At 27.6% G+C, this 25,276-nt stretch overlaps 2 protein-coding genes across 8 annotated transcripts; both read left to right on the forward strand.

Annotated features, from left to right (window-relative positions):
* Positions 1 to 1,193: 1,193 nt before the first annotated feature.
* Positions 1,194 to 19,439, forward strand: LOC129960893 (uncharacterized). 7 transcript variants are annotated; one of them, XM_056074610.1, is made up of 4 exons: positions 1,194 to 1,335; positions 13,084 to 13,151; positions 19,062 to 19,124; positions 19,240 to 19,439. In XM_056074610.1, exons 1-4 carry the CDS (start codon positions 1,326 to 1,328, stop codon positions 19,429 to 19,431), a joined length of 333 nt encoding a protein of 110 aa, XP_055930585.1. In that variant the 5' UTR covers positions 1,194 to 1,325; the 3' UTR covers positions 19,432 to 19,439. The 7 variants fall into 7 exon arrangements, 2 of the variants coding, with proteins under 2 accessions (XP_055930585.1, XP_055930586.1); XR_008783714.1 differs by lacking the exon at positions 1,194 to 1,335 and adding an exon at positions 8,865 to 9,010; XM_056074611.1 differs by lacking the exons at positions 1,194 to 1,335; positions 19,062 to 19,124; positions 19,240 to 19,439 and adding exons at positions 1,349 to 1,747; positions 13,961 to 16,605.
* A 4,335-nt stretch (positions 19,440 to 23,774) lies between these two features.
* LOC129959735 (uncharacterized) lies at positions 23,775 to 24,809 on the forward strand. The gene has a single exon (XM_056072626.1). It carries the CDS (start codon positions 23,775 to 23,777, stop codon positions 24,807 to 24,809), a length of 1,035 nt encoding a protein of 344 aa, XP_055928601.1.
* Positions 24,810 to 25,276: the final 467 nt, after the last annotated feature.

Here is a 25,276-nt window from a genome sequence, read left to right on the forward strand (position 1 = left end):
TCAAGTGCAAAATCAAAGCAGACTTTAAATAACCATAGAAAATTTTTAAGTCCAAGTACCGGTTTAAAAATGACTCTTCCCAAAAATTAAGATTTAAAAGAGTAACTATAACGATGGAGTTTATGATGAAGAAAAGTATTTGGAAAAATGTGATAAAACCATTTTAATCATTAAAACTCCTTAAAAAATTAAAATTCGCTACTATAAAAGATGCATACATGAAAAAACACTTAATCAATAATAATAAATTGCTTAATATATATATATATATATATATATATATATATATATCGATACAACTACAGTCAATGCAGAAATGACAGTATCTGCGACTAAAATTCTCCAAATTCCCACCAATTAATCAATATCAAAAGTCTTTATTTCTCCAAAAAATTATTACACCGGTTCAAGTGCAGAAAATATTTTTTTTTTTTTTAAATGGGATCATTGAACATATCTAATTATTCTGTTAGATTCTTTGTATCTGTTTTTTTTTCTTCAGGTTTCTTTTATTCAAAGTAATAGACTTCTAGAGTAACCCTTTCTCCCAAAACATATATTATGAAAATATGACTATGGCATAGTCATCTTGCATTAATGCTAAAGCAAGAACACTTCTTCCAAAGGTTTTCTTTGGCCATCACGTACAGATCCGAAAAATGAACGACCAGATTAAATTATAAAAACCGAATGCTCGAACCCGTATCCTCTAACTTATTTCTGCCTGAACGAATACAACTCCAAAAATGGTGACCCGTACACAAAAATAAAATATATATAGCCCCTTAAAAGCAAAGTAAACTTTCAAATTCCATGATATATCACTCATATATTTTCCTCGATTGATAACCAATTAAAAATAGTTTTTAAATAAAAAAAATTGTAGAAATATAACTTTTTTTATTATAAAATTGATGAAAACGTTGAACTTCGTGATCTTATTACTTCAACAGTTAATTTTTTTAAAATTTTACTTTCATATAGCTATCAGAAAACTAAAAATGTCTTAAAACTACAAAACAAATGTATGTACATGAAATAAAATTATCACATTAGGAAAAATATTTAAACAAACATTAAATAATTTTAAAATGATTTTATCATAATTTTGCAATATACTTCACTAGTACGCCCGCCTAACAGTATTTCCCGATTGATTTTTCTCGGTTCTCTCTAACTCCGCTTCACTGCGTGTGTACCAGGAAAAGAAAACAATCCGCAATTTGAAAGCCAGTGTTTTGATTAATTCTTGTTTTATAAGAACCTGAACTTAGATTATTTTATTCAATAAAAGTATCAGTGTGCATCAAGTGGACTTAATTGTGATGAATATAAGTAGTCGACTATTTAGTACAATTTCATTCCAGAAAATTACGACTTTCTTTATTAATATGCAACAACTTCCAACCTTTCAATGTTTTGGTTATACCTCTTTCATCGAAATTAAAAGTTTCATGACTAGATTTATTAACGATTTATCGTTAGCAAAATGTCATCCAATATTTTAATATATCCTCTCTATTATTGTATATATATATATAAATGGAAGAATTCGTTCATTCAGAAATGTAGGCTTTATTATAATTTTTTTTTTTTTTGAATTAACCTATTAAACTGCCAATGCATTTAAAAATTGTCTTGCTATGCTCAAATATATATGATGTCTTCCAAAGCTGAGTAAACTAAATTCTTCCTTTCTTAAAGGCCTGCATGAATAACATTCAAATCTATTTCATATTTAACAAGGGTAAGTTATTATATTTAACAAACAAAAAAAATGTAATAATTTTAGCTGTAGGTTTAGATCTTTACCTTGCTGAAATAAAAAATTTAATTCTAAGCCTAAATGTTTTCTTCATTGTTTCAAGTTCTTTTAAACAATCTTATCAGTGATTTCAGCAATAAAAATTATATTTTTATACATAAAATGCAGACATAGTTCAATTTTGTAACCAGATTTCTAACTCTATGATTCATAGTGGGAATGGAGAGATCAGGTAGCAGCTCAGAATGAATGTGTCAATTTTACATACAAGTTCTAGAAACTTTAATTTCCTCACATTGTTCTATAATACATGATGACAGAAATCTTGAGACTAAATTTTTTTAAACAATTGCAGCCTTTTCCCTCTTTATTTACTATTTTAATGCATTCTTCTTGTCAAATGACAATTAATATTCACTTTCTAAATCACTTTTTGAATTATTATTATAGAAACATATTTTCCTTCTACTGTAGGTATAGTAATTATTTTAATACTCGTCTAAACAAAATTTTGTACTATGCTTCCATTAATTTTTCTCTTTATATTTTAAGAATAAATGTTCTCTCATGTCCAAATTTATTAGAAATTTGACTAAAGATTTGATATTTCTGGTTTATTCCTTATTAATTCCTCCATGATTTTTCATCATAATTTCATGCCATTAGTTACCTTTTCCAGATATATGAATCATTAATCTCTGAATATCTGTATCTATTATAATCCTTGAGCCTATTTAATGAATAAAAATTTAATTTTTCTCATATCTAAACAGCCAGCATCCAAACTGAACAAAAACTATTATTCAAATTTATTAAAATATAATAAAACAGAAATACTTAAACTATTATCTTTTAAGAAGTACATCTTCTTATTTTATGATATAGGCATTTGTTTTGATGCCTAACACATTTTTTAATATGCATTCTACTTTTCTGTAAATATTAGGTCTGCATTACTTTTTGTTAATCTCTTATACTTAAAAAAGGAGTAAATATTAAATACTGAATTTTACATCATTATATCTATAAATATGTTTTTAGTTCACATTTTTCATTAGCACAAATAATATTGATATTCCAGAATTACCTTAATTTATGATCTTAGATATAATAATATTGATGTTTGCTTGCACATATAATTTCATATAAAATCAGAGTGACTAAGATCTATTTTATATAACTGTTAAGGTCTTTCAGAATGTTATAGTCATACAGTATATCAATACATATTTTTAACCAGGGGAATACAGATGATAAAAAAAAAAAAGAAAATAGATATTGTTTTGAGTTTTTATATATAAATTGTATAAAATCCTTGATTTTTCATTGTTATATTTAGTTTTCTACAGACTTAAGGAAATGAAAGATGCTAAAATTAACTACAATGAATATAAATGATTAATGTTAAATATAATGTCATTTTGTTGATATATTAAAATTTCAACTAAAAAAGGTTTTGACTAGTTGTGGTTCATTCATCATAGTTTCATTTAAACATCTCGCTAAATTAAGTGTCGCATGTTGATTTAATTTTTATTGCGAAGCAATATTTTTAAAGGATAAAATGAAAATTATAACAAATCTAGCAAGACTATGAAGAACAACTGAAATCAAGAGAAATTCCAAACATCTATAAATTAAAAGATTAAAATTCCAATTTGCATAGAGTGTTTCTATCTCAACCTCGGTCTGTTACAATTTTGTTTTGATGCCATGTTTTTGGATAAAATCATGAAAGTAAGATGCTAAAAATGTTTTAGCAAGATGAAATTTAAAGAAAAATCAAATAGAAATACATGAACTAGAATATTTAAGATAATTTAAAACATTCAAATATTTATTCTTATAAATTTAGACTACTTAAGTCTTTGACTAAGAAATTTTATGTTCTTACTTATAATATTGATGCAAACTTAAAGAAGGCTAGACATTTTGGTATACTTCTTTGTATGCGGTGCAATCACGTTCGATTTCTGAATAATGCTGAGGTATTTTATGCCTCTATGAAAACCTTCAGAGATAAAGACTTAAAACTGGAAACTAATAAATATATAAGTATTTTAAAATTTAAAATAAAAATTTTAAAACCTTAACCAATTATCTAAATAAACATAAAGAGAATTTTTATCATAAGAAAAACTGAAGGTCAGAGCAAAAATCAATGCCTTTTTAGGTTTAAAAACAGTAGGAGAAAGTTATGAAACCACAATAATATATCAGAATTTATAAATCCTTATAAAGATCAGAAGGATTTTTGTCATTTCAATTTAAAATTTTGCTATTTGAACCTCATGCTTTCCTATAATTAGTACTTACTTTTAAATTTTAAAGAAATTATTTTTCCTTATTAGTGCAGTATCTTTTATTAACATTATGATTCTTTTAAACGGAATGTATTATTTTAAAATAATAGTAAATAATATAAAACAAAATTCTGCTTATTCATGAAATCATTTTTGTAAATTTAAAATTACAATTAAAAACTCATAACTGAACTTTTAATATTGTAGACGCAAAATTCAGTAACAATTTTATTAGATTATTTTATATCTAATTAAAATAAAGAAATTGTCATAAATCTTACTATTATAATTTCAGAAAATAAATTTGTATAAGCATTTTACAAACCCTGTTAATTTCTTATTCAGTTTTAATTTTTATATAAAAATATCACATAATCAGTATTTTTATTGCAAAACTGTTCAATCATAGTTTTAAGTAAATTAATTGTCATTAGCATATGATATAGATTAATTGAATAACAAAACAGTTGTTTATTTCCTCAGCTCTTTAGTATTCAAAATTTATTAACTTCGGTCATGATATCAGTTTTAGCTAAAACTGCTTTGATCAGTGGCAACTCATGAAATGCAATATACTGCTATAATGTATATTTATACTGCTTACATTTTCTGATTTTTTAAAAAATTAATTTTGAAAAAGTTAATAGCTTAATTTATTTATATTTTTATTTCAAAATACCTAAGTATTTTAAAATTCATTTTTCATTTCCTTTTCCCGTAATGTTTAATATATTTAAAAAAATTCTCACAAAGGTGGTTAAACAAAAACAAAAAAAAATGAGTGCAAGGTGTAAATATAAAAGAAATTTACTTGTGGGGAATTAATTTCTTTTTGATTTATGTGAAAAATCTGAGAGATATTCAGGGTGGCCAGCTGACTGGGAATTCTGATAAATCGGGAAAAGTCGGGGAAGTTTATTCTATAACTGGCAATTATTTTATATCAGTAATTCTTTTCAAATTTGTCAATTTGCTGGTATTTTTCATTAGTAGAATGAAACATTGTTGGTAACCAACAAAAATCATTTACTGATAGTGAAAAACAGTGGCCATCCACTTTTCTGTGCATGCTGCAGATAACAGAACATTTGCATTTAAAATTCCAAGAGACCAAAATTTCATCTGTGTGGTATTGTCAGTGCTGTATTTAAGAAATTTCCTTAATTCTGAAGAACAAATTTTGTGCATCTAATTTATAATGGATTCTTACTTAAATGGTATTGGTTATTTTATGCAAATAAACTTTTCCTTTCTTTTATATTCTATCTAAAAAAATTATATCTAAAAAATTTACTCCTTCACTCTATTCTCATGCATTATTTATGGTATTGCAATGGCAATCTGATGATATAATAATTCATTGTACTTAGATTTAGTGAATTGCGAAAGAGGCCATGTTTAGAATTTACCAAAGCAATTTAGGTATAGTTGAATTAGTCAAATTAATATTTGGTATAGGGAAAAAAAATACCACCACCACATCTAATTTATTGCATATATATAAATCTATAATATTCCATTTTGAAGGTATCAAGTTATTGGCATAATTAGCAAAAATGGTTTTGTTTTTGCTTTCTATTAGAAAAAGCAGCCTAACTAAGGCTCAACTCCCATTAGTGTTATGATTTTAAGTTTTTATGGCTCTTTTATCATTTATATATATATATGGTCTACCCCCCCCCCTCTTTTCTTCCTTCAAACATGATGTCAGTCATGCCATATGTAGTGGAAGCAAAAGTATGAATTTTGAGTTTTAACCTTCAAAATTATTTTAAACTGAATATAAAATGTTGACCCATTATTATAATCCCCTAAACAATTTACTGTAACTAAATAAATGTGCCACTAATTTTTTTCCCGCATTGGAGTTTTTCTATTGAATTATGAAATATTGGACATTATTAAACAAATTTTCTTAATGTTTTTATTTATTTTTAAACATTTTAATACAGGTTTACTAAATTCTTCATATGGATATATGTTATGAACGACATGGAATGAATGTTATTCCTAATTTTTGCATTTAAATATTTTAATTTCGAGTGTAAATTCACCATAAATTCAACAAAATGCTCTATAATTTAAAAATAATATTAAACACAAAGAATTAATTTAATACATTATAGGTACACATTTTCCTGTTATTTTCTCAAAAAATTTTTTTAAGTGAAGGACAATGTTTTTCATGTTTTGATGAATGTGAAATCAATTGCCATAAAAATTTATAAAACTCATTCATGCTACAAATTTTTTTTAAAATTCATACCTCTAAAATATTTTTCTTTTAATACAATAAAGAAAAAATTTGATTCCGATCAATTTTTTTTTCTTACTAAATATTCTATTCACTAATTGTGCAAGTGATTTTCTTATTACAGTTGGTGGACTAAAAGTTAATGCAATTTTGCCATTATTGAATAATTTCTTTTATTTTGATACAATATTTTCATTTTGTGTTTTTAAATGATTTTTTTCAATTAATAGAATTATTGACAGTTCTGATTTGCATATTTATAAACATTATGGATAGAAGAGACCCCATTAGATTGAAACAATTCATTTCATTTTTAAACACATTGTCAATGTACATGTGTTGGTTAAAAATCTCTCTAGAACGACATGCATCGTCTAGTATTTTGTTAATATATTTGCAAAAAAGGGAAGTGTTTACATAATTGCTTATCGGAAATTCAATAATTGAAAATTGTGTTATTTTATTTTCTGAGCATTTACATTTTATTTTACATTGATTTTAATCAAAAGAGTAGGACAATTTTTCAAATACAGCTAATAAGATATTTTGCAATAAACAGAGAAAATAAAATTAAGTAATATTATTCTGAATACATCTAAGAAAAGTCAGGGAAAGTGGTCATAAAACCTGGGAAAAATCAAACAGCAGAAATGATGGCCACCCTGATAACTCAAATATTATATTCTTATTAATATTGAAAACCAGAACCAAATCAAAACTTGGATATTATAACAGAAATTGACAGAGCAAAAAAAGTGCAATTACTGATAATCTTTAAATAGTAGTCTTCTTTAAAACCACCCATAATTAATTTTGTTAGGTCATTTAATTTGTTAAATTTTTAAATTTATGGTACCTAAGTAGGGTTTTTATCCTAAAAGTTTTGAAAGGAATTTCTTTCAGACCCTTACCATATATAAGTAATGTTAAATCTCTGATTAGGAATATACTGGGTAATAATATGCAAGTAGATTAATTTAAAAAGTGTGATTACTCTAATTGCCAAATAAAGGAGTAAAATTTAGAAATTCTGTGAGTTATAAAATGTAAAAATATGTGTTTATAATGATTTCCCTAAAATCATTATTAATTAAAATATAGTTAATTACTTTAATAATATACTGGAAAATTAACTACTCATTTAACTGATAATGTTATAATCAAATTACTTAAAATTGTTAATGCTATATTTTATATTATTACTTTATAATCTGTCATAATTAATAAATGCTTTTAACTCTAAACCATGGTAAATTAAAACCTACAATTTCTTGCTTTGGATGAGTAATAATATAAGGGGAAAACAGAATCTTTCAAGATGATTTTTTTTTTTTTTTTTTTTTTTTCCCTTATGCAGCAAGATGGTGACAGGGTCAATTTTAACTCAGAATAATAATTTAAATAACTCAATTTTTAGCATCCCTGTGTTCAGCCTTAAGATTCAAAGTGTTTATTTTTATTGGATGGTTGGGGGGGGCAGCATTAAATTCAATCTTTTAAATTTTTATTTAAAAAAACTTCTTGTCATTTTACCACAAAAATTATTTTAATGCATATTTAAATGTCTTTTATATTAAAAGAAATTCTTTTAAATGTCTTTTATATGTAAAAAATTATATGTAATATCTTTTATATTTAAAAAAATTTATATTAATAAAATTCATAATTTTTCTAATGATGAAATTCTTTTTCATATTAATATTTAATTAGGAAAATTAATTCTTGAAGTGCAGATGCATTTTTAAAAAATGCCATACTTAAACTTATTTTGGACAGATTATTTTTTAAAACTAAAATAATGACTTATGTAAGCGAAATAATACTGGGAAAGATATGAAACCGCTATTCTTACCTATAGCACTGCACTTTCCAAGTCCACCAGATATCCGGTAGAAGCGGACACCTTTACAACATTGGGTTCATATCTGTAATAAGAAAAATAAATAATAAGTAAAAAGTTATCACTTAGTTCTTTGAGAAATCATATATATCATTCAGAAGTATTAATAAATAGTTTAATCAGTTATGAATTTTTAGTGTGTTATAGAAAAAACTGTCTATGAATGTTTTCATACAACTGAAAAAGCGATTTGAGAGTTTGTAATATATATTACGAATTTCGAAGCGCTTCACTCTATAAACACTTCTAATATGTCTAAACTTTGTGTTAGTTCACTAATTATTATAACTAATACATTGGATACTTACATTTCAGTCGAAATATTTTACTGCACTTGAACAATAGCTTTTCCTAAATCAGCACCTTCTTTCTGAAGTGAAATGAAGCCATCCGAGAGAAATAATTGTGAAGTTTGAAAAGCTCATAAAAATATCTTATTAAATTATAGAAGTTTATTTGAGGGAAAATTGTGAAAGAAAAAATTAAAAATCCTTAAATTAAATTTTATTGTGGGAAAAGAAGTGAAATATATTACTCGGAATTTTCTTGGGGAATTTTTGTATGTATTTATTAAGATGCCCTTGTTTAGACATCGTGGCGCCATCTTTTGATGAAATCTGAAGTACGATAAGTATTGTACCAATGGGCAAGAAGATAACAGGGCAGCACGAAACTAAAATCAACGATTTCTAGAAAATTTATACTAGAGTAGGGTTTGGTATTGAGTTCCAAAGCCATAATTAGGAACAGGCAAAGCAGAGCAGATTTCATATGCAATGAATAACGGGGTTCGCTGCATTTTTTCAAATTTAAATTCGAGGAAATACTATTTTGTCTTATATGCATATGCAATGACTCTTCTACATTTTTGAAAGAGTTCTGTATATATATTTGCTAAAATTTTATGATTTATGATATGAGGAAAAAAAAAAATCTTTAAATAATCTAAGCTGTGCATTTCATATTATAGAATAATTATATTGCATTTTATATTATTGCATCATTAGCTGTGCATTTTTATACAGATAAGGCTTTATGTTAATTAAAATATTTGATAATCAATTAAAAAATTGAATCAATTATTAATTAAAATATTTGTTAATCAATTAAAAAATTATTTATTTTTAATGAACTGATTATTCAAATATTTTTTGAAGTCTTTTTGCTCATTTTTATTTTCTGATACCTTATTAATTTACAAATCAATTTTTCTAAATTTATTGCTTTACCAAAAAACCCTAATTAGATATTAAGTTAAAAATTGTGATAGTTACTGTTCTTTTCTCAACTCTTCGCAATTAGTACATTTTAGAAAAATATGGTAACTTAATTAAAATCAGTTATTGTCTAAAATTTAGAAATAAAGTAAAATTTGAGGCATCCAGTTTCAATTTTGGAGAAACTTATGTGAAAATAATTGAAAAATTGTGAAAACATATCGAGAAATGTCTACATATGCATGAAAAGTACAGATAATTTTATTTATTACCTTATTTGTTAAAAACATCCAAATTGTAAAGAAATGAAAATATCTTGCTGTTTATGCATTAATAATGAAATTAAATCTAAAATATTAATTTTGATTCAGAAACTAATTTGATAATTATAATCTATAATTATGTAATAATTTTTTAATGAGAATGAATAAAATGATCATATGGGCAAACAATAGCAGTAATTTTTTTTCCCCTTTAAAATATCCCCAGAGTATTTTTTCTTCCTTCATTATGTACATTAACTGCTAATATAAAGATTATATATATTGAAGAAGCAAAAGATGATGGAATTGTTTTAAAATATACTTTGCGATCATCTTTACTGAATTAGTTTTTTGAAGAATTAAATACACAATGCGGAAAGAAATTGTTTTTTACAAATTGCATTCTGTATTATTGCTGATATTTTGAAATAAGAGTTGTTTTAAATTTCATGTTCCAAAATGATTAATATTAATAGTAAATTTTTCAGCCTTTCCATTGAGTTCCTTTCAGTTTTTCGAGCTATAAACACCTTATTTAATATTGCACTATATCTACAAGGTTTGTAGAAATATTATTGATCAGTTTTAAAAAAACAAATAAAAGCATGCCTCATTTTACTTTAATAATTTTGCATTTTCAAGATTTTTGTTGCTGAAATAATTTCCCATTCATTGAAGTTTTCATGATCATTATTGGTATTAAAAAATAAATTACCAATAATTCTTAAAAACGAACAAAAATACAAATTTTAGTTTCATCCTTGATAAGTAAGAAAATACACTTTTGAAAGAAAAAAAATATCCAAAGGAGATTCGCAGATAATAATGTTTGATGTTATTACAGTTTACTCTTGTTTTATTTTTAAAATTTGGTCTTAATTCTAAAGCACTGATAAAATACAAACAAAAAAATATGTATCTGAAATCTTTGAAACATACATGAGTGTAAATTCAGCAACAAATTAAGCAAACCTTTCCCTCAAACCACGAACAATAACACAGGAGGCAAAGAACTGACCAAGCATTTCAATTAGAGCTCGGTTTCCCCTTGCTATAATTTCTTTAAAGGAAGCGATGGACTTTGTGTCTCTGAAATTCTCACACTTACCAGGCTTAGAGATAATCATATTTCAGTTAAATGATGCCAAAATATTAAATTTCTCTTTCTTTGTATGTATGTATATATATAATATTAGTTTAAATTTATAAAAGTTGTAATAAATTTTAAATATTTTTGTTAATGAAATGGATTTTGGGACAGTAACATTAAATAAAAAATGAATAATTTTTTAATTTTTTTTAAATTTCTCAAATACGGTGGAAATTATAGCTTCTAACACACACATTTACTTGCAGTAGTTTTATAGCAAATATGATTTCATGTATTTATAATATTTTGGCATTTAAAGAAGATATTTATTGTATTTTTATAGCATGAATGTAGACAATAATGGTAATTATTACAATTTTAAATAATTTCTAAGAAGGTAATATTTATTAAAATTATAAATATATTATTTTTAAATTATAAAAAGGTCTTTTATAATATGTAGACAATATGAAATTTATTGGCTCAGTATATAATGAGAGAAATAAAAATAAAGAAAAAGGCTAATTTTAAGTTTTTATTTATTAATTTAATTTACTAGTTAATTTTAAGTTCACATTTGAATACATTTTCAACCTAATTAATTGTTTTAACTTTTTAGTTTAATAATGACATATTTATGGTTTTAATTTTTTATAGAACATTGTGTATCTGATGAGATGTTTTCCACTACCATTATTTCCACTACACCATTTGAAATAGTAAATCTGTCAGTATGGTGTTTTGCACAATTACTTTGCTATTGTCAAAAATAATGTTTACCTTCACCTCGAAATTTTATTTCAATTTTGCAATTTTAACACAAAATTGTTTTTTGCATTTTTGGTATGATTTTTGTATTATAAAATGTTATTTGGAATTTTCTATTTTATTACTAAAATAGTAAAGATTTTAAAAAAGAATATCAAGTTTTAAAATTCTAATCCGGTTTTAGTATCCAATTCAAAATTATCTTTATTGTACATATTATTTTTAAGCTTTCAACTAATTAATAATTTTTTCCCCTTATTAGACTTAGATATGTTTTTCTTGAAAGTATTACAACATATAATGATTTTAATACTTCTCTAAACTTTTTTTTGTTCAAAAACAACTGTTTAACAACACCATTTTAATAATTGTGCAAATTTTTCCTGGATTTTGTCAATTTTGTAAAAATATTTTTTGCCTAATTTTCAGCAATAGGTTATTACATTGTTGCACTAAAATTCAGACCAATTTCATAGTTCCATCAAATAATTAATTATGTGATTTTCTTTCTTTATTGAAAGCTGAGGAAGAAAGATTTTATTTAATATCTTGCAAGACAAATATGAAATTATGTTTACATAAAATAAGTATGATTTGTAAATAGTTATTAATTTCATTTATATCATGAACATTTGAATGGGTTTTTTGGAAAGGCCTTTTTTTTTTTTTTTTTATTTTCCTCAAAGGGTTTCTATTCTTGGCCCTTTTATTTTATTTCAAAATATGATCATATGCCAACTATCAGAAAAAAAGATAAATAATTTTTAAATGTGACTTCCGTTTTTACCTGTTATATTTGCCTTGAAATTTTTTATTTTATACTCTTGATTCAGGTATATTCTTTGATTGCTTTTGTTTTCACTTTCTTTAATTAATTCTGTTTAATTTCAAGAGTTTTTTATGGTATAAAATCTTATAGAAGACAAAAGAGATGGTGTCAAAATGTTGTTGTTCACCTTTAATGCTATACCATTATTTATTTATTTTTTACTGTGTCATTTATTTATTTTTCCTACCCTGAAAATAACATCTTGCGACCAGCAGTGCCTTCTAAATATTCCATTCACTTAAACTTTTTAACTAAAATAAAAAAGGAAGTCTTTTATAATTTTCAATAATGCGCACATGATATAATCTCTGGAATTTTTTCTCATTTTCATAATTTATTTTTCTGAAATTTAATTCATTAGACACTAGGAAAATACTTCTTGCTTATGATGCTCTGATTTTTTGTTTTGAAACTGTTTTAATGTGAAGCCAATACATGCATATTAAATGCTATTAAATGAACTTTATTTACTGTTGGAAATATCTTATTCATATATATATTGTTTTGCAATATAAATCTTATCTGACTCTGAAACATATAGAAATTTTATCTTAGTTTAGAAAACTTTAAAAATGCAATTGATATATTTTTTCCAATTTCATTTTTTAATGATTATTTTTAAATATAAAAAATTTCTTTTCCTGTGGAAACACTGTAAAAACTTCTTATGCATTATTTCTGTTTCCCTTTATAGGGATCAAGAATAATTTATTGTTCTTTACTGAGATGAAATATGTGCAGAAACCTAGACTCAACAGTATGGTTTGTATATTTTTGTTTCTCTTACTTGCTTTAAAGATTATTTCATTTAATCTGAAATTTGATGCTTTTGATTTGATACCAAAGATCAGAAGTAATTTAGATGAATTTTAAATTAAACTTCCTTTTTAACCCTTTGAAATTCTGTCTCGAGTTTTCATTTTCTATGCTTTGAAACAGGGTTTCATAATTTTGTTATTAAAGGTTTTTTTTGTATGATTTATTATTCAGTGTATAGTTTCTTTACACTATATTTTTGTTTAAAACTTCTTTTTAATTTTGTTGAATGGAGCATATCTTGCAAAAGTAATCTTTTTATTTTTATAGATGGATTCCTTACCAGATTCAATTAAAATTTTTAAGTTAAAACAACTTTTATTCTAGATTTTTCGTTGCCTGAAATGTCTTCCAAACAAATCTGTACCGTTATTTTTCCGTTTCAGTTTATTTCAATTTTTTTTTTCATTTATTTCATTTCATTTTATAATCGACCACAATAATTTGTGATGTTGTTGGAGATTTACGCAGCAAATATTGAAAAACCTGAAAGGCATTTATACACTTGGGGAGGGGGTAGATTGAGTTAAGGAGAAAGCATTGATATTTAACAATTCTTCCTCCCAATACTTATTTCACAAATATACATTGTAGCAGTTACATTAACTCTACTATCTTTTCTTTTGATACTACAGATGGTGTTACCTTATTGTAATTTTCCTGCCCTGGAAATATTTTTATTTGTGTTGCTTCTTCTCGTCCTGAGATGATAATTTGGAAAATCAGAACCCTTAACGCCTTTTTCCCTCCACCAGGATGGTTTTGATTTTGTTCCTTCTCTCCAATCTAAAGAAGGACAATCAGCTCCTGTCTTCAGAAAAACCATCCGATGCAGGAATTATCGTCAAAACATCTGCCATTCTCCACGAATCCAACAAAGGAATCCAGTGATCTTCTTTTGCTTCATGCTACCTAACATGATGTCAATGTTCAGGTAGATGCTCTCAATGAATCCATTCCAGAAATCCTCTTGCTATCAAGAGTGCTTTTTAATTTGAAAACGGACAACACTTGTCTAATGATACTCGATCAGAACATTGATTCCCAATGCATGTAATAAAAAATATGTGTAATTGGAAAGAATTTCCAGCTTGATCTGTACAAATCGACTGTAGCATCATTTTGTAGCATACTGTATTTTACTTTCACTTAGAAACAGACTTCTGGAAAATTGATTGGCCCATAATTACGTATTTAATGCCAGTTAATACTGAATCATCTGTCTCTACTATTTGTTATTTACATCAAAAGTGGAAAGTAGTGTACAGCGTTTTTTTTTTTTTTTTTTTTTTTTTACCATTCATAGTATTAAATTCAAAATATTGTTTTAAATTGAAAATTGCATTATTTTTTGAAATTTATTAAATATTTTTACAGTACTCATAAGAAGTTTCAGTACAATAATTTCTAAGTTAATAATGTTTCCACAGCATCTTGATTGTTTTATGTTTATATCTTGAAATATATGTATTGTGTGTTTTGTGTTGTTTCAACCATTTTAAAGTTCTGAAGAATATGTGTTTTAAATATTAAAGAATTCTATATAATTTTAATGTTGTTGTATTTCTGTATTTTATTCAAGCACAAATTGATTTATTGTACCTGATATATTTCTTCATCCACAAGTTTGCAAATAAAACTGTCTGTTCTCATTTTCTTATACCATTTTATGTGTCCCTGAGCGGTGTTCCAAGACTCATTAAGTGTTCATAATCTCATTTGTCAAGTACTCGTAATCTTAGTCTCTTTCATGGTCCAGAATTCTTTTGTTAACTTTCAGATAAAGAATTATATACATATATATGAATTATATATTAGAATAAATTATATATAAGAATTATATATATATACTCCTTTTGAGATAGAAAAGTGCAATTCAGCATTTTTTGATTTTGTAATAATACCATTATAAGATTGCATACATACCATGAACCATAACTCTGAAAATGAACACACATCTGCATTGAAAGACATAAATCTTTCAGAAAGAGTTATTTTATATTTCTTTCTCGGAAAAGCTGCATGGTAAAACCATGATACTTGTAAAAGTGAAAACATGATCAATAACCGTTTTTATTGATTTTTAAGAAATTTAAACCAAACACTTTTGTGATTATGAGCCGAAAATCTTCAATGAAATTTTGATTAGAATGCTATCGATAAAAGAACTTCTGTCGAAAGAATAAGGTGAAAATTCTTCCCTCTCGCCCCCTCATGCCCTTTGGTGGAGTGGCTTTTGGAAGCGAGTGGTACAAATGAAACTGAAACTTCTAGAATTTTGAGGAATGCCTGTTTACATTATGAAAACATCGTCATTATCTCATGTGATTGCAAAGCAGTCATCAACTCAAGATCTCTTGCATATATGAAGATCCTAATGATGTCATTCCTCTCACTCCTTCAATGTTTTTACATTTCCATGTTGGGAGTATTGGATTTGGATAAACTTGATGATATTGTTGTTAGAAGGCATTAGAAACATCATTAAAATCTAAGTCGAAACAGATTTTGTCATGAATAATTGAGAGTTTGGTTGCAACCGTGTACAAAGGGAAATTGTTACATAGTTGAAGATATTAGTCGAAAGATATTGTCTTTAGTGAATGTGATTCTTCTAAGAGATTACTTTGGCCAGTGGTTAAAATTCTTGGAAGTTTTCTCAGCTGAAGATAAAGGAATTAGAGTAGAGGGGCTCAAAACTTCAAATGATGAAGTTATATGTCTCATTCAAAAAAATAAATAAATCTATAAACATTTTGACTTTACATGACCAAGATTTTTCCGCACCTGAAATCTCTTGTAGACAAAATGTTTGTCATTACTTTGCTTTGAATAAAAAGAATAAAATAAAACTTTGAAATAAAAAGTTTGTAATGATGCAAAATATCTAAACATTTTCTTGCTATTTCCTTAGTTCTTATGTCATATTAAGATTAGACTTGAGTTTAATTTTCTTGTATATATTACAGGTTGTTTAATAATACCTAATAAAAATAGTTTGTGCACTTCACATTTCTATGTAATTTCAAATCTGATATGACCTTGTATCAAGCCCAAGCTTTTGTCAGGTGTTATAGTTCTTACTGAAACATAGATTTATTTTCATTTGAATGCAATCTAAATTTATACTCTGAAAGATATATGCGTGGTTCATCTGAATTCTTATTTTTTATGCCTGTATAATGGCCTTTAAACCTATATATTCACTTTCCAATCCTTGAATCAATTTATGTTTTAGCATTTATATTTACAAAAAGTTGTTTTGTGTGTAGGAAATATGAAAACATGATTTGCACTTGATTGTTTATATTATGAACTATCCTATTAATTTCACTCCAGCACTTGATATATTCATATTAAGAAAATTTGGTAATTTTTCATGACTCTTTTGTAAAATGTTTTCGCTAAAATCATAAATTTATTCTATTTGTTACATGTGATTTAATATCAAAGATCAAATAAAATTTATGTGAATTTTGATTCTTACTGCCTCTCTTAATTTGTCATTTGAATTTTTTTTCTGCCTATATTATTTCTTGAGTTATATTAAAATTAGATGTAAGTCGAATTTTTGTGCTTCATTTTTATGCAGGCTCTTTTATCAGGACAAACAAGAACAAAAATATTACATATGATACTTCTATATAAGTTCAATGAGTCATTCTATCAAGCTAATTCATTTGTTGCGTAGCTTGTGAATGTTTTATGTATAGTTTTTATTGAAACTTAGATCCACCTATACTTTAACACAGTATAAACTTCATACACTAAGAAACATATATAATTTTCATCTGAATTATTAGTAATTTCACTCTGAATGGCTGTCAAGCACATAATGTTTCCGTTTTTTGAACATTGAGGAGGATGTAGCTTTAAATTTACACATAAGTGCTTTATTTACTGGAATTTAAAAAATTATTTGCACATAATTGTTTGTATCATGAACAATCTGATTCATTTCACTCCCATGCATGAGATACCCATACTATTATTAAGGGTTATTTTGGTTTACTATTTTTAAAGAGTTCTTGATGTTAATCATACATTTGTTTTATTTGTTATATGATTTGATTTCATAGATCAGGCAGAATTTACATAAGCTTTAAATTGTACTTGCTCTCCAAATTTGTCAATTTTGTCTCGAATCTTCATATTTTATGACAAGGGCCAATTTTCAATTAAATGCCTTTTTTACTTTTTTTTTTTAAATTTATTTTTTGTGATAGAATCTTTCACTCGAAGTATAGTTAATTTTTAATATATTCTCTTTCTTTTAAGTGCTCTTTCAAAAAATGAGTTTGACTCTCTGATAGATGGAAAATATCCTAGAAAACCAATCATGTTTTCCTCTGACTTCTTTCGAGTTTCATTTAAAAATTTGAGATCAAGGGTATTATAAATTTTTTTATCATCTAGCATATTTTCTGGACAGAATCTTTACCACTACTTTGTTTCTTTTCTTTATCCCTAATACATATTCCAACCAAATTTTCGAAGTAATTATTAAAGTTTTATAAGAATTAGAATTTTCTTTGTTCTAAATTATTTCTTGTGTCATTTAAATTGGATTCAATTAGTTTCATAATTTTATTTCTGCAGGTTGTTTTATCAATCCCAGTAACAAAAATGCACACTTCACTTTTACATAATAGCAAATCTAATGTTTCTTTGTATTGATCTCAGGCATCTGTGTATTTTCTGATGGTAATATATAATTTAAATGAAAACTTAGATCTTCTTTTATTTTAATGCAATATGAATTTTATTCTCTGGGATATGTAATATGGTTTATTTTCATTGCAGGGCATAATAGATTTTTTCTATTATTAAGATTTTTTTTATTTATAATATGTGATTTGATATCAGATTTCAAACAGAACTTATATGACTTTTAAATCATGTCTTTTTTTTTTTTTCTTTTTTTTAATCTGTAATTCACTCTTGATTTTTCATATTCAATGCTCTGAAATAATGGTGCACTAGTTCTGAAAATTTTGATTTCCAGGCAGCAACAGAGAACTCATTCACTCAAAAACACATGATTATATAATTAAAAACAATAAATTAACATAATTTATTTCCAATCTAAAAATTTATTGGAAATATTACTAATTATGTTATATAATTATTATACATGTTTAAGGAAAGAAGGCTTATCAAATATAATAATAATGAAGAATTATTCTGTTTAACGTATGTTAAATATATATGCTCTATTTTTTGATGATTTTTTTTATTAATTTGCACAATATTAGTCTGAGATCACAACTTACGATGAAATTTTTTAAAAGTGAATAAAAATTAATGTTCAATTTTTTTTTTTTATCAGTCCTTATAGTCTCTGATTTTCAAAAACTTTAAACATTTTATTGAAAATCCTAACCACAGCCCCATGCAGATTTTCAAGAATATATATATATATATATATACTATGATTTTTTCAGAGAAGTAACCGAGATATAGGGATTAGGAATTCTGTGGAGTTTTCATATATTTCCATTGGCATCTGAGCCCTGTCAACCGTATACCATTCCTCACTGAAAAGGACAACTTTAAAGTATTCGGAACAGTGTTCAAAATAATCCCTAGGGGAAAGCCCGGTTGAGATTAATGCTTAGAGATGGCTCATATTACAAGAATCACGTAATAATTTAACATAAACGAATTTAATGAACTTGACAAACGGCTGTGCCGCTGTGTGTGTGTGTGTGTGTGTGTGTGTGTGTGTGTGTGTGTGTGTGTGTGTGTGTGTGTGTGTGTGTATTTGAACGACAGAAGATTGATTTCCCCTGCCTCTAATTATTTTCTATCATTATGTTTTTATATGATCAAGACTAACATTATTTTTATTTTTAGTTAGTTATTCGATGTTTCTATTCAACACTATTCGAATGCTATATACTTATACTCTCATGGATGGTATGACTTTTTTGTTTTATCTTGTAAATATTTCAATTTTGCATCTTATTATTTTTTTTCTCGATTTACTGTTTGTCATATAATATATTTATTTCAATGTACTGTTTACCTTCAGGCTAGGTCACCGGAATGGTGGCCGATGTGGGAGCTGCTCACAGTTCTCATATTCTGTACAGTGTCATGTTGCGTCATTGATCACATGATGATTTCACAGCTAAATTGGCAGATGAGAGTGCGACGGGCAGACGGACAGACGTGCTGCTCACATTCCTTTACCTTTTTATATCTTTTTATGCTAGTTCAGTAATGCTTTGTCCCTGTATTAACTTATATCTCGTTTATTAATAAATATATGTCAAGTATTAATGCTGGTCGTTGCCTTTCCCCATAAAACAACACTTTTTTTTTCTACATAATAGCTAAATCAAGGAAACGATATTTTTATTTGAGTAATTTAGTTATGTTTAACGATATATGCATCACTGACAAAGTATTAGTAAGATAATTAATATATATTAGTAAGATAATAGTAAGAGATAATAATAGATATCAAGTAAGTACTTACTCTTATTATAACTTAGTGAGTTATAAGTTAATAACTCTTATATATAAGTAATATATAAGAGTAAGTAATAAATATTAGTAAGATAAGTATTAGTTTGATAATTTTCTGTATCCTTCTAATAAAGAAACGCAGACATAAAATGTAATATTAAAGAAACTTGAAATTACATCTAAGAAGAGAAAACAAAATTTATATTTACATATTAAGTTAAAAGTTATTTCTTCGTTTGAATTATAAGATGAAGTTATTTTTTAAAAAATAAAACCAATCAAAGCAATTAGGATACGGGAAGGGGAAGGAGAGAACCACCTGTGCAACTGCCAAAGGATCCGCATATTTTGTTCAATTTAATCATTAACGTCCCGTTTTAAAGTCACACTAGGCCTATTTTTGGACTGATCTCGTAATTTTGAATAGCGGTCAGATGACGAGGACGACATCTGAGCAGACAACCCTTCTACAAACTTCCACACCACACCAGCGGGAAGATGTTGTGCCCCGACGGATTTAACGTGCACCAGACCCGTTTACACGACGCTTCTTCGGTGGGATCATGTCTCGAATCCGAAACCCTCCGGTCCCGAAGACCAGACCACCGCGGCCCTAGTGTCGTAAGGTAATGTGGTTGTTGAAATTCAGAGAAATACATGCAAATTAAATTTGGTGTGTTTAATACTTAAATATAATCTATGCAAGTAACGAATTCCTTATAATATACAGTCAGTGGCAGAAATATTTTTGAATTTCGTTAAATATGCAGATTAGATTCATTAATATTCTAATCTTTTTTAAAACTACATGAGGGCAATTTGGAAAGTCACACAGTATATTTTAAATCATAGCCAGATAAAGGTAGGTGAGTCGTTACTCTACTCTTTAAATTTCTAGGAATTTTACCTGAAGCGCTGGATTTAATTCGTATCCACATCTACATCGGATCTTTGATGGAGTAGTGTCTTCAACTTACAAACTTTCGGTCTCAAAGCTGAAATCACAAGACCTTTGGGGTCGTGATGACCTACTGGCAAGGTCTCTTCTTCAGATTGTTGGACACCAGGTTTGAAACCCTGTTTCATCAATCGTTAACTGGGTCTGGTATAAGTTAAATCTCACATCATGAATCAAATGTCTTTTGTCTAGTGTGATACAGAAAGCTAGGAAGTGAGGTGTGCCATCCTAGATTTCATCCTTGTCGTCCGACCGCGGTTCAAGATTACGAAGTTATTCCTAAATTAGCCCTCGTGTTGATTCAAAACAAGACGTTATTGTAACTAAAATAGTTATCTCGCAAGACTGTTGCAGCCCCAGTTAAGTAACAAAAATTATCTGAAGTTTTCAATACATACATTTAGCATTAATACAGTATCGTAAATGACATTATTATAGAGATGAAAAACGAATTGCCACCATAGAAAATGGACTTTAAATAGGGCGTGTGTAATAAGATTCCCTTACAAGCATATAGTTTGTGTAAATAATTGAGGAAATGGATATTAAGATTATTAAATAATTTACATATTTTAATGTTTGTACAACAGATCTGCATGATACTCCATTCAATAAAGTTGTCCTCTCTTCGTGCCTTTAATTGTTTAAATAACAAAATGAGTTCATTGATACAAACTTGACTCGAATCTTATTAGCAAACAAATGGTCTCATGCTATATTCCGAAAAACTTATTTTTAAACCCTTAATTGTTTTGTGTTTTTTCTTATCAAATTCGATGTTACCATCCGTTTAAGAAATGTACTGGCTTACCGAGTTAATTAAGAACCCACAGAATATTTGAGAATTGCGTGTAATTTTTCTATCAAATTATCTTATTCATTAATGATATAAATTTGAAAAGCGATAGTTCAATGCTTTTACTCATATGAGTGGCTTGAAAGGTGTTGATTTTTCAAAAATGTACCTCTGTAGCATACAGATTTTACATTGAATTTCCTGTAATTAAACGTTCCATTTTACTGCAGTTGTTTAATGCACTTTTTTTTATTACTTTCCATAAAATTTTAAATTACTTCTGCAATATCTTAAGTAAAAATATCCTTTAAAACAGAAGAACATTTCGTAAAGCAGAAAAAAATAGTTTTTAAATATTATTTTAATATTTTTTAATAACAATCATATTCCGAATAAATCCAATTTATCCGAGTACTTTATTTTAAAATAAACGAAAAATCAAGTTCAAGTTACAAAAATGAATATAATATTATCTTTATCAGTTTATGCCTTGAGCCAAGGCAAAAATTTCGAAGGCAAATTTTTATTAAATTTCCGAAAAAACTGTAAGATGTAAAAAAGAAATGCACACAATATTCCAATTTACGTTCATAAATTGGAAAATGGGAATGAATGATTTTGGTGAAAAATGAATTGCATATTGGGCATTTGTAAGTGCAAAATGACAAATTTTATAGGAAAAAGAAAAGTACATTTAAGACTTCACAGTTCTTTTATTACAAGCAACCTCTACAAATGCGTTTTTCAACTACCTCAGAGAGAACTGGAAAGTTCATTGTATAAAATCTATATTTACTACGTTTCGACTAAAGAACAACAAATCCAATCGGTTGGTATTTACTATATTTCCCACTTCCAATCTTCAATTTTTCTTATGCTTGAGACTTTAGATTTGTTTTTTCGTAGATAAACTTAAGATGCGTTTTCTATGGGTTTAGAAATATCAATTCATATAATTTTACTACAATGTACAGCGTCCAAAACAAAATAAGTATCTACTTTTATCATTCTGTTTAATTATTCACAGAATGTACATTCTTACCTACACTGAAATAGAACATAGTTTAGCATATTGACTAAATGCAGCATTCCGACGGATTCTTGAGGATAAAATTAGAGAGCTATTCTCCCAATACCTGGTATTATCCGTCTGTTCAATTCGTTTCCTTTGACCCGAATCTTACGGTCTTGCTCTGAAGTAGTTATCTTTTGACCATCACTCTTAACAAGCAGATTATCAACGTTCTGTGACACTTTGACATGGTTATCGGGACTGAATTCAAACTAAATGGTACAATACAATAACAGAGTAATATATTTAAAAAATGATAAAGCTAATTTTTTTTTTTTTTTAACCTATTTCCTTTTACGCAGAACATATTTTTTACAAACATTCATATGCAAAATAAACTGTTTTTGCTAACATATTGTCGATTGGATAATGCAACTCTGTACTTTGCAGAGCGCAGCACTCATTTATGAAGAATAGAGGAAGTATTGCAACCGTCAAAAAATTCGAATTGAAGATTTTGACGAATCTCCACGTTGCAAACCCCAGTCTGAAAAACATATTTTTAGAATTATGTCTCTCTGTCTATCAAACAGTGAACGTTGATAATTTAGAAACGCTATATTTTCACATGCACTAGGCGATTGAAATTTTGTATTTGGAATTAAGATCAGTGTAGATTTTTATCAAATTTTCAACAAAATCTATTCACAGGATTTATTTTAGTTATATTAATGTCATATTTTAAAGCGGCACTAGGGCTATTTTGGGATGGACCTCTTAATTTTGAACCGTGGTCAGATGACGAGGACGACACCTATCCATTCACAGGATGTTTGCTGGTTGTTCCGGTAAAAGTAACTACAAAACACAATGAGCTAGATCAGTAAAGTTTGGTACATAGGTTTAGCACCTACAATATAGATATTTATTGAATTTTGAACCAAATCCGTCGAATAGTCGATAGCCTGTCGGTTTGTATTTTCACATGCATATAAAATTAATAATTCAAACGCAATGACTTAAAAACGCAATAAAATTCGGTAAATTATCTTCATACATCACATGTAGTTTGGCATCAATTGATAGGCAAAATGCATCAATGCATCCGAACTACATATTCTCGCGAAAGATTCAGTAATACTGTTAGATTCAAGCCAAAGATCTATATTTCGTAGCTGTCGTTTATTAATGCCATGCAAGGATTTCGCCGCCTTATCAAAGATTCACAATTTTATGCGAAGGAAGGAGATATATAATGGAGAGTATGCGAGAAAAATTTTTGGGAAGACAACTCTGGTTTAGAATGGAAGCAGTTAAAGAAAGATAAAAATGTCTAGTGATAGTCAGTCTCGGTTCAGCCCTCACAATATTGAAACATTCCAATATAAAAGTGTCACCTTTGGAGTGAAATGTAGCCCATTCTTACTTGCCGCAGTTATTAAACTGCATTTAGAAAAATTCGAAAGTGAATATGAAGAAGCGTGTAAAATGTTGAGCTATTTGTACTTAAATGACCTAGGAGCTGGCACGTCAAGCGTTTCCGAGGCTATAAAATTGAACAAAGAAATGATTTATATTCTAAGTCGGGCCAGCTTGAATCTTCGAAGATGGGCTACGAACTCCCCAATACTAAATGAAGCTTGGAAACAAGCTAATGTTGACCGTCTTGAAACATCCGAAGAATTAGGTGTGCCATTAAAAATTCTTGGACTCATTTGGGACAATATCAACGATAAATTTACCATAGACATTCATCAAATTTCTAAGACGAAGGATAGTAATCTTTCAAAGCGATTGATTCTGAGCATCTGTGGGATGCTGTTTGATCCATTGGGGATGATAACCCCTTTTACTGTCAGAATGAAGTTGTTACTACAGAACACCTGGGAACGGGAGCTCAAATGGGATGAACCACTACCACCGGACATTCAAGAGACATTTCTGTCATGGCTGGATGAGGTAAAAACTATTCCTCAGATTTCTTTGTCTCTTCCTTATTTCCTTGATACAGAGACTCCAATGGCTGAAATTCACATTTTCTCCGATGCAAGCCCAAAGGCTTATGGTTGTGTGGCTTACTTCAAGAAAGTGACCAACTGGAAGGTGAACTCTAGTTTCATAGTGGCGAAATGCCGCCAAGCTCCATTGAAAAAATTGAGTCTGCCCAGACTCGAACTCGTGGGAGCCCTTGTTTCTGCCAGATTAGCAGAATACTTAAAACGAGCATTTTTCTGGATTACATATGACCACATCTTCTTCTGGTCGGATTCGCAAATCAGCCTTCATTGGATAAAAGGAGACCCTCTACGATGGAAAGAGTTTGTGAGAAATCGCGCATGGGAGATCCAGGAGAAAACCAATTGAGAGCAGTGGAATTACTGCAGAGGAAAGACGAACCCCGCAGACAAGTTAACCCGAGGACTGTCTATCCGAATGTTAGCGCAAGGTGATGTTTGGTGGCATGGTCCAGACTGATTGTTTAACCCAGATCTATTACTTGACAACACAGTGAACAGCGAATTCAACGAAGTTGAAGTAGGAAACGAATTAAAGAAAGATTATGTTCCAGCGAGCAACCTAGTAATGACTGTAACCGGAACTAATTGTGATGATTATCTCGATAAACATCTCAAAATCACAAATGACCATGTAAAACTTATTTGTATTATTTCACATATTTTTAGATTTTCAGCTAATTGTAGGTACCCTCTGTCAAGGACTTCAGGGCCCATTACGACTGATGAAAGGATTCAGGCAGAAAACCAATTAATTCGAATAGTTCAACATGGTAAGTTTAAGGAGGAAATTAGAGATTTGAAAAGAGGTAAGAA

This window comes from Argiope bruennichi, chromosome X2 (assembly GCF_947563725.1).
Source record: "Argiope bruennichi chromosome X2, qqArgBrue1.1, whole genome shotgun sequence".
In the NCBI taxonomy this organism is placed as follows: Eukaryota; Metazoa; Arthropoda; class Arachnida; order Araneae; family Araneidae; genus Argiope; species Argiope bruennichi.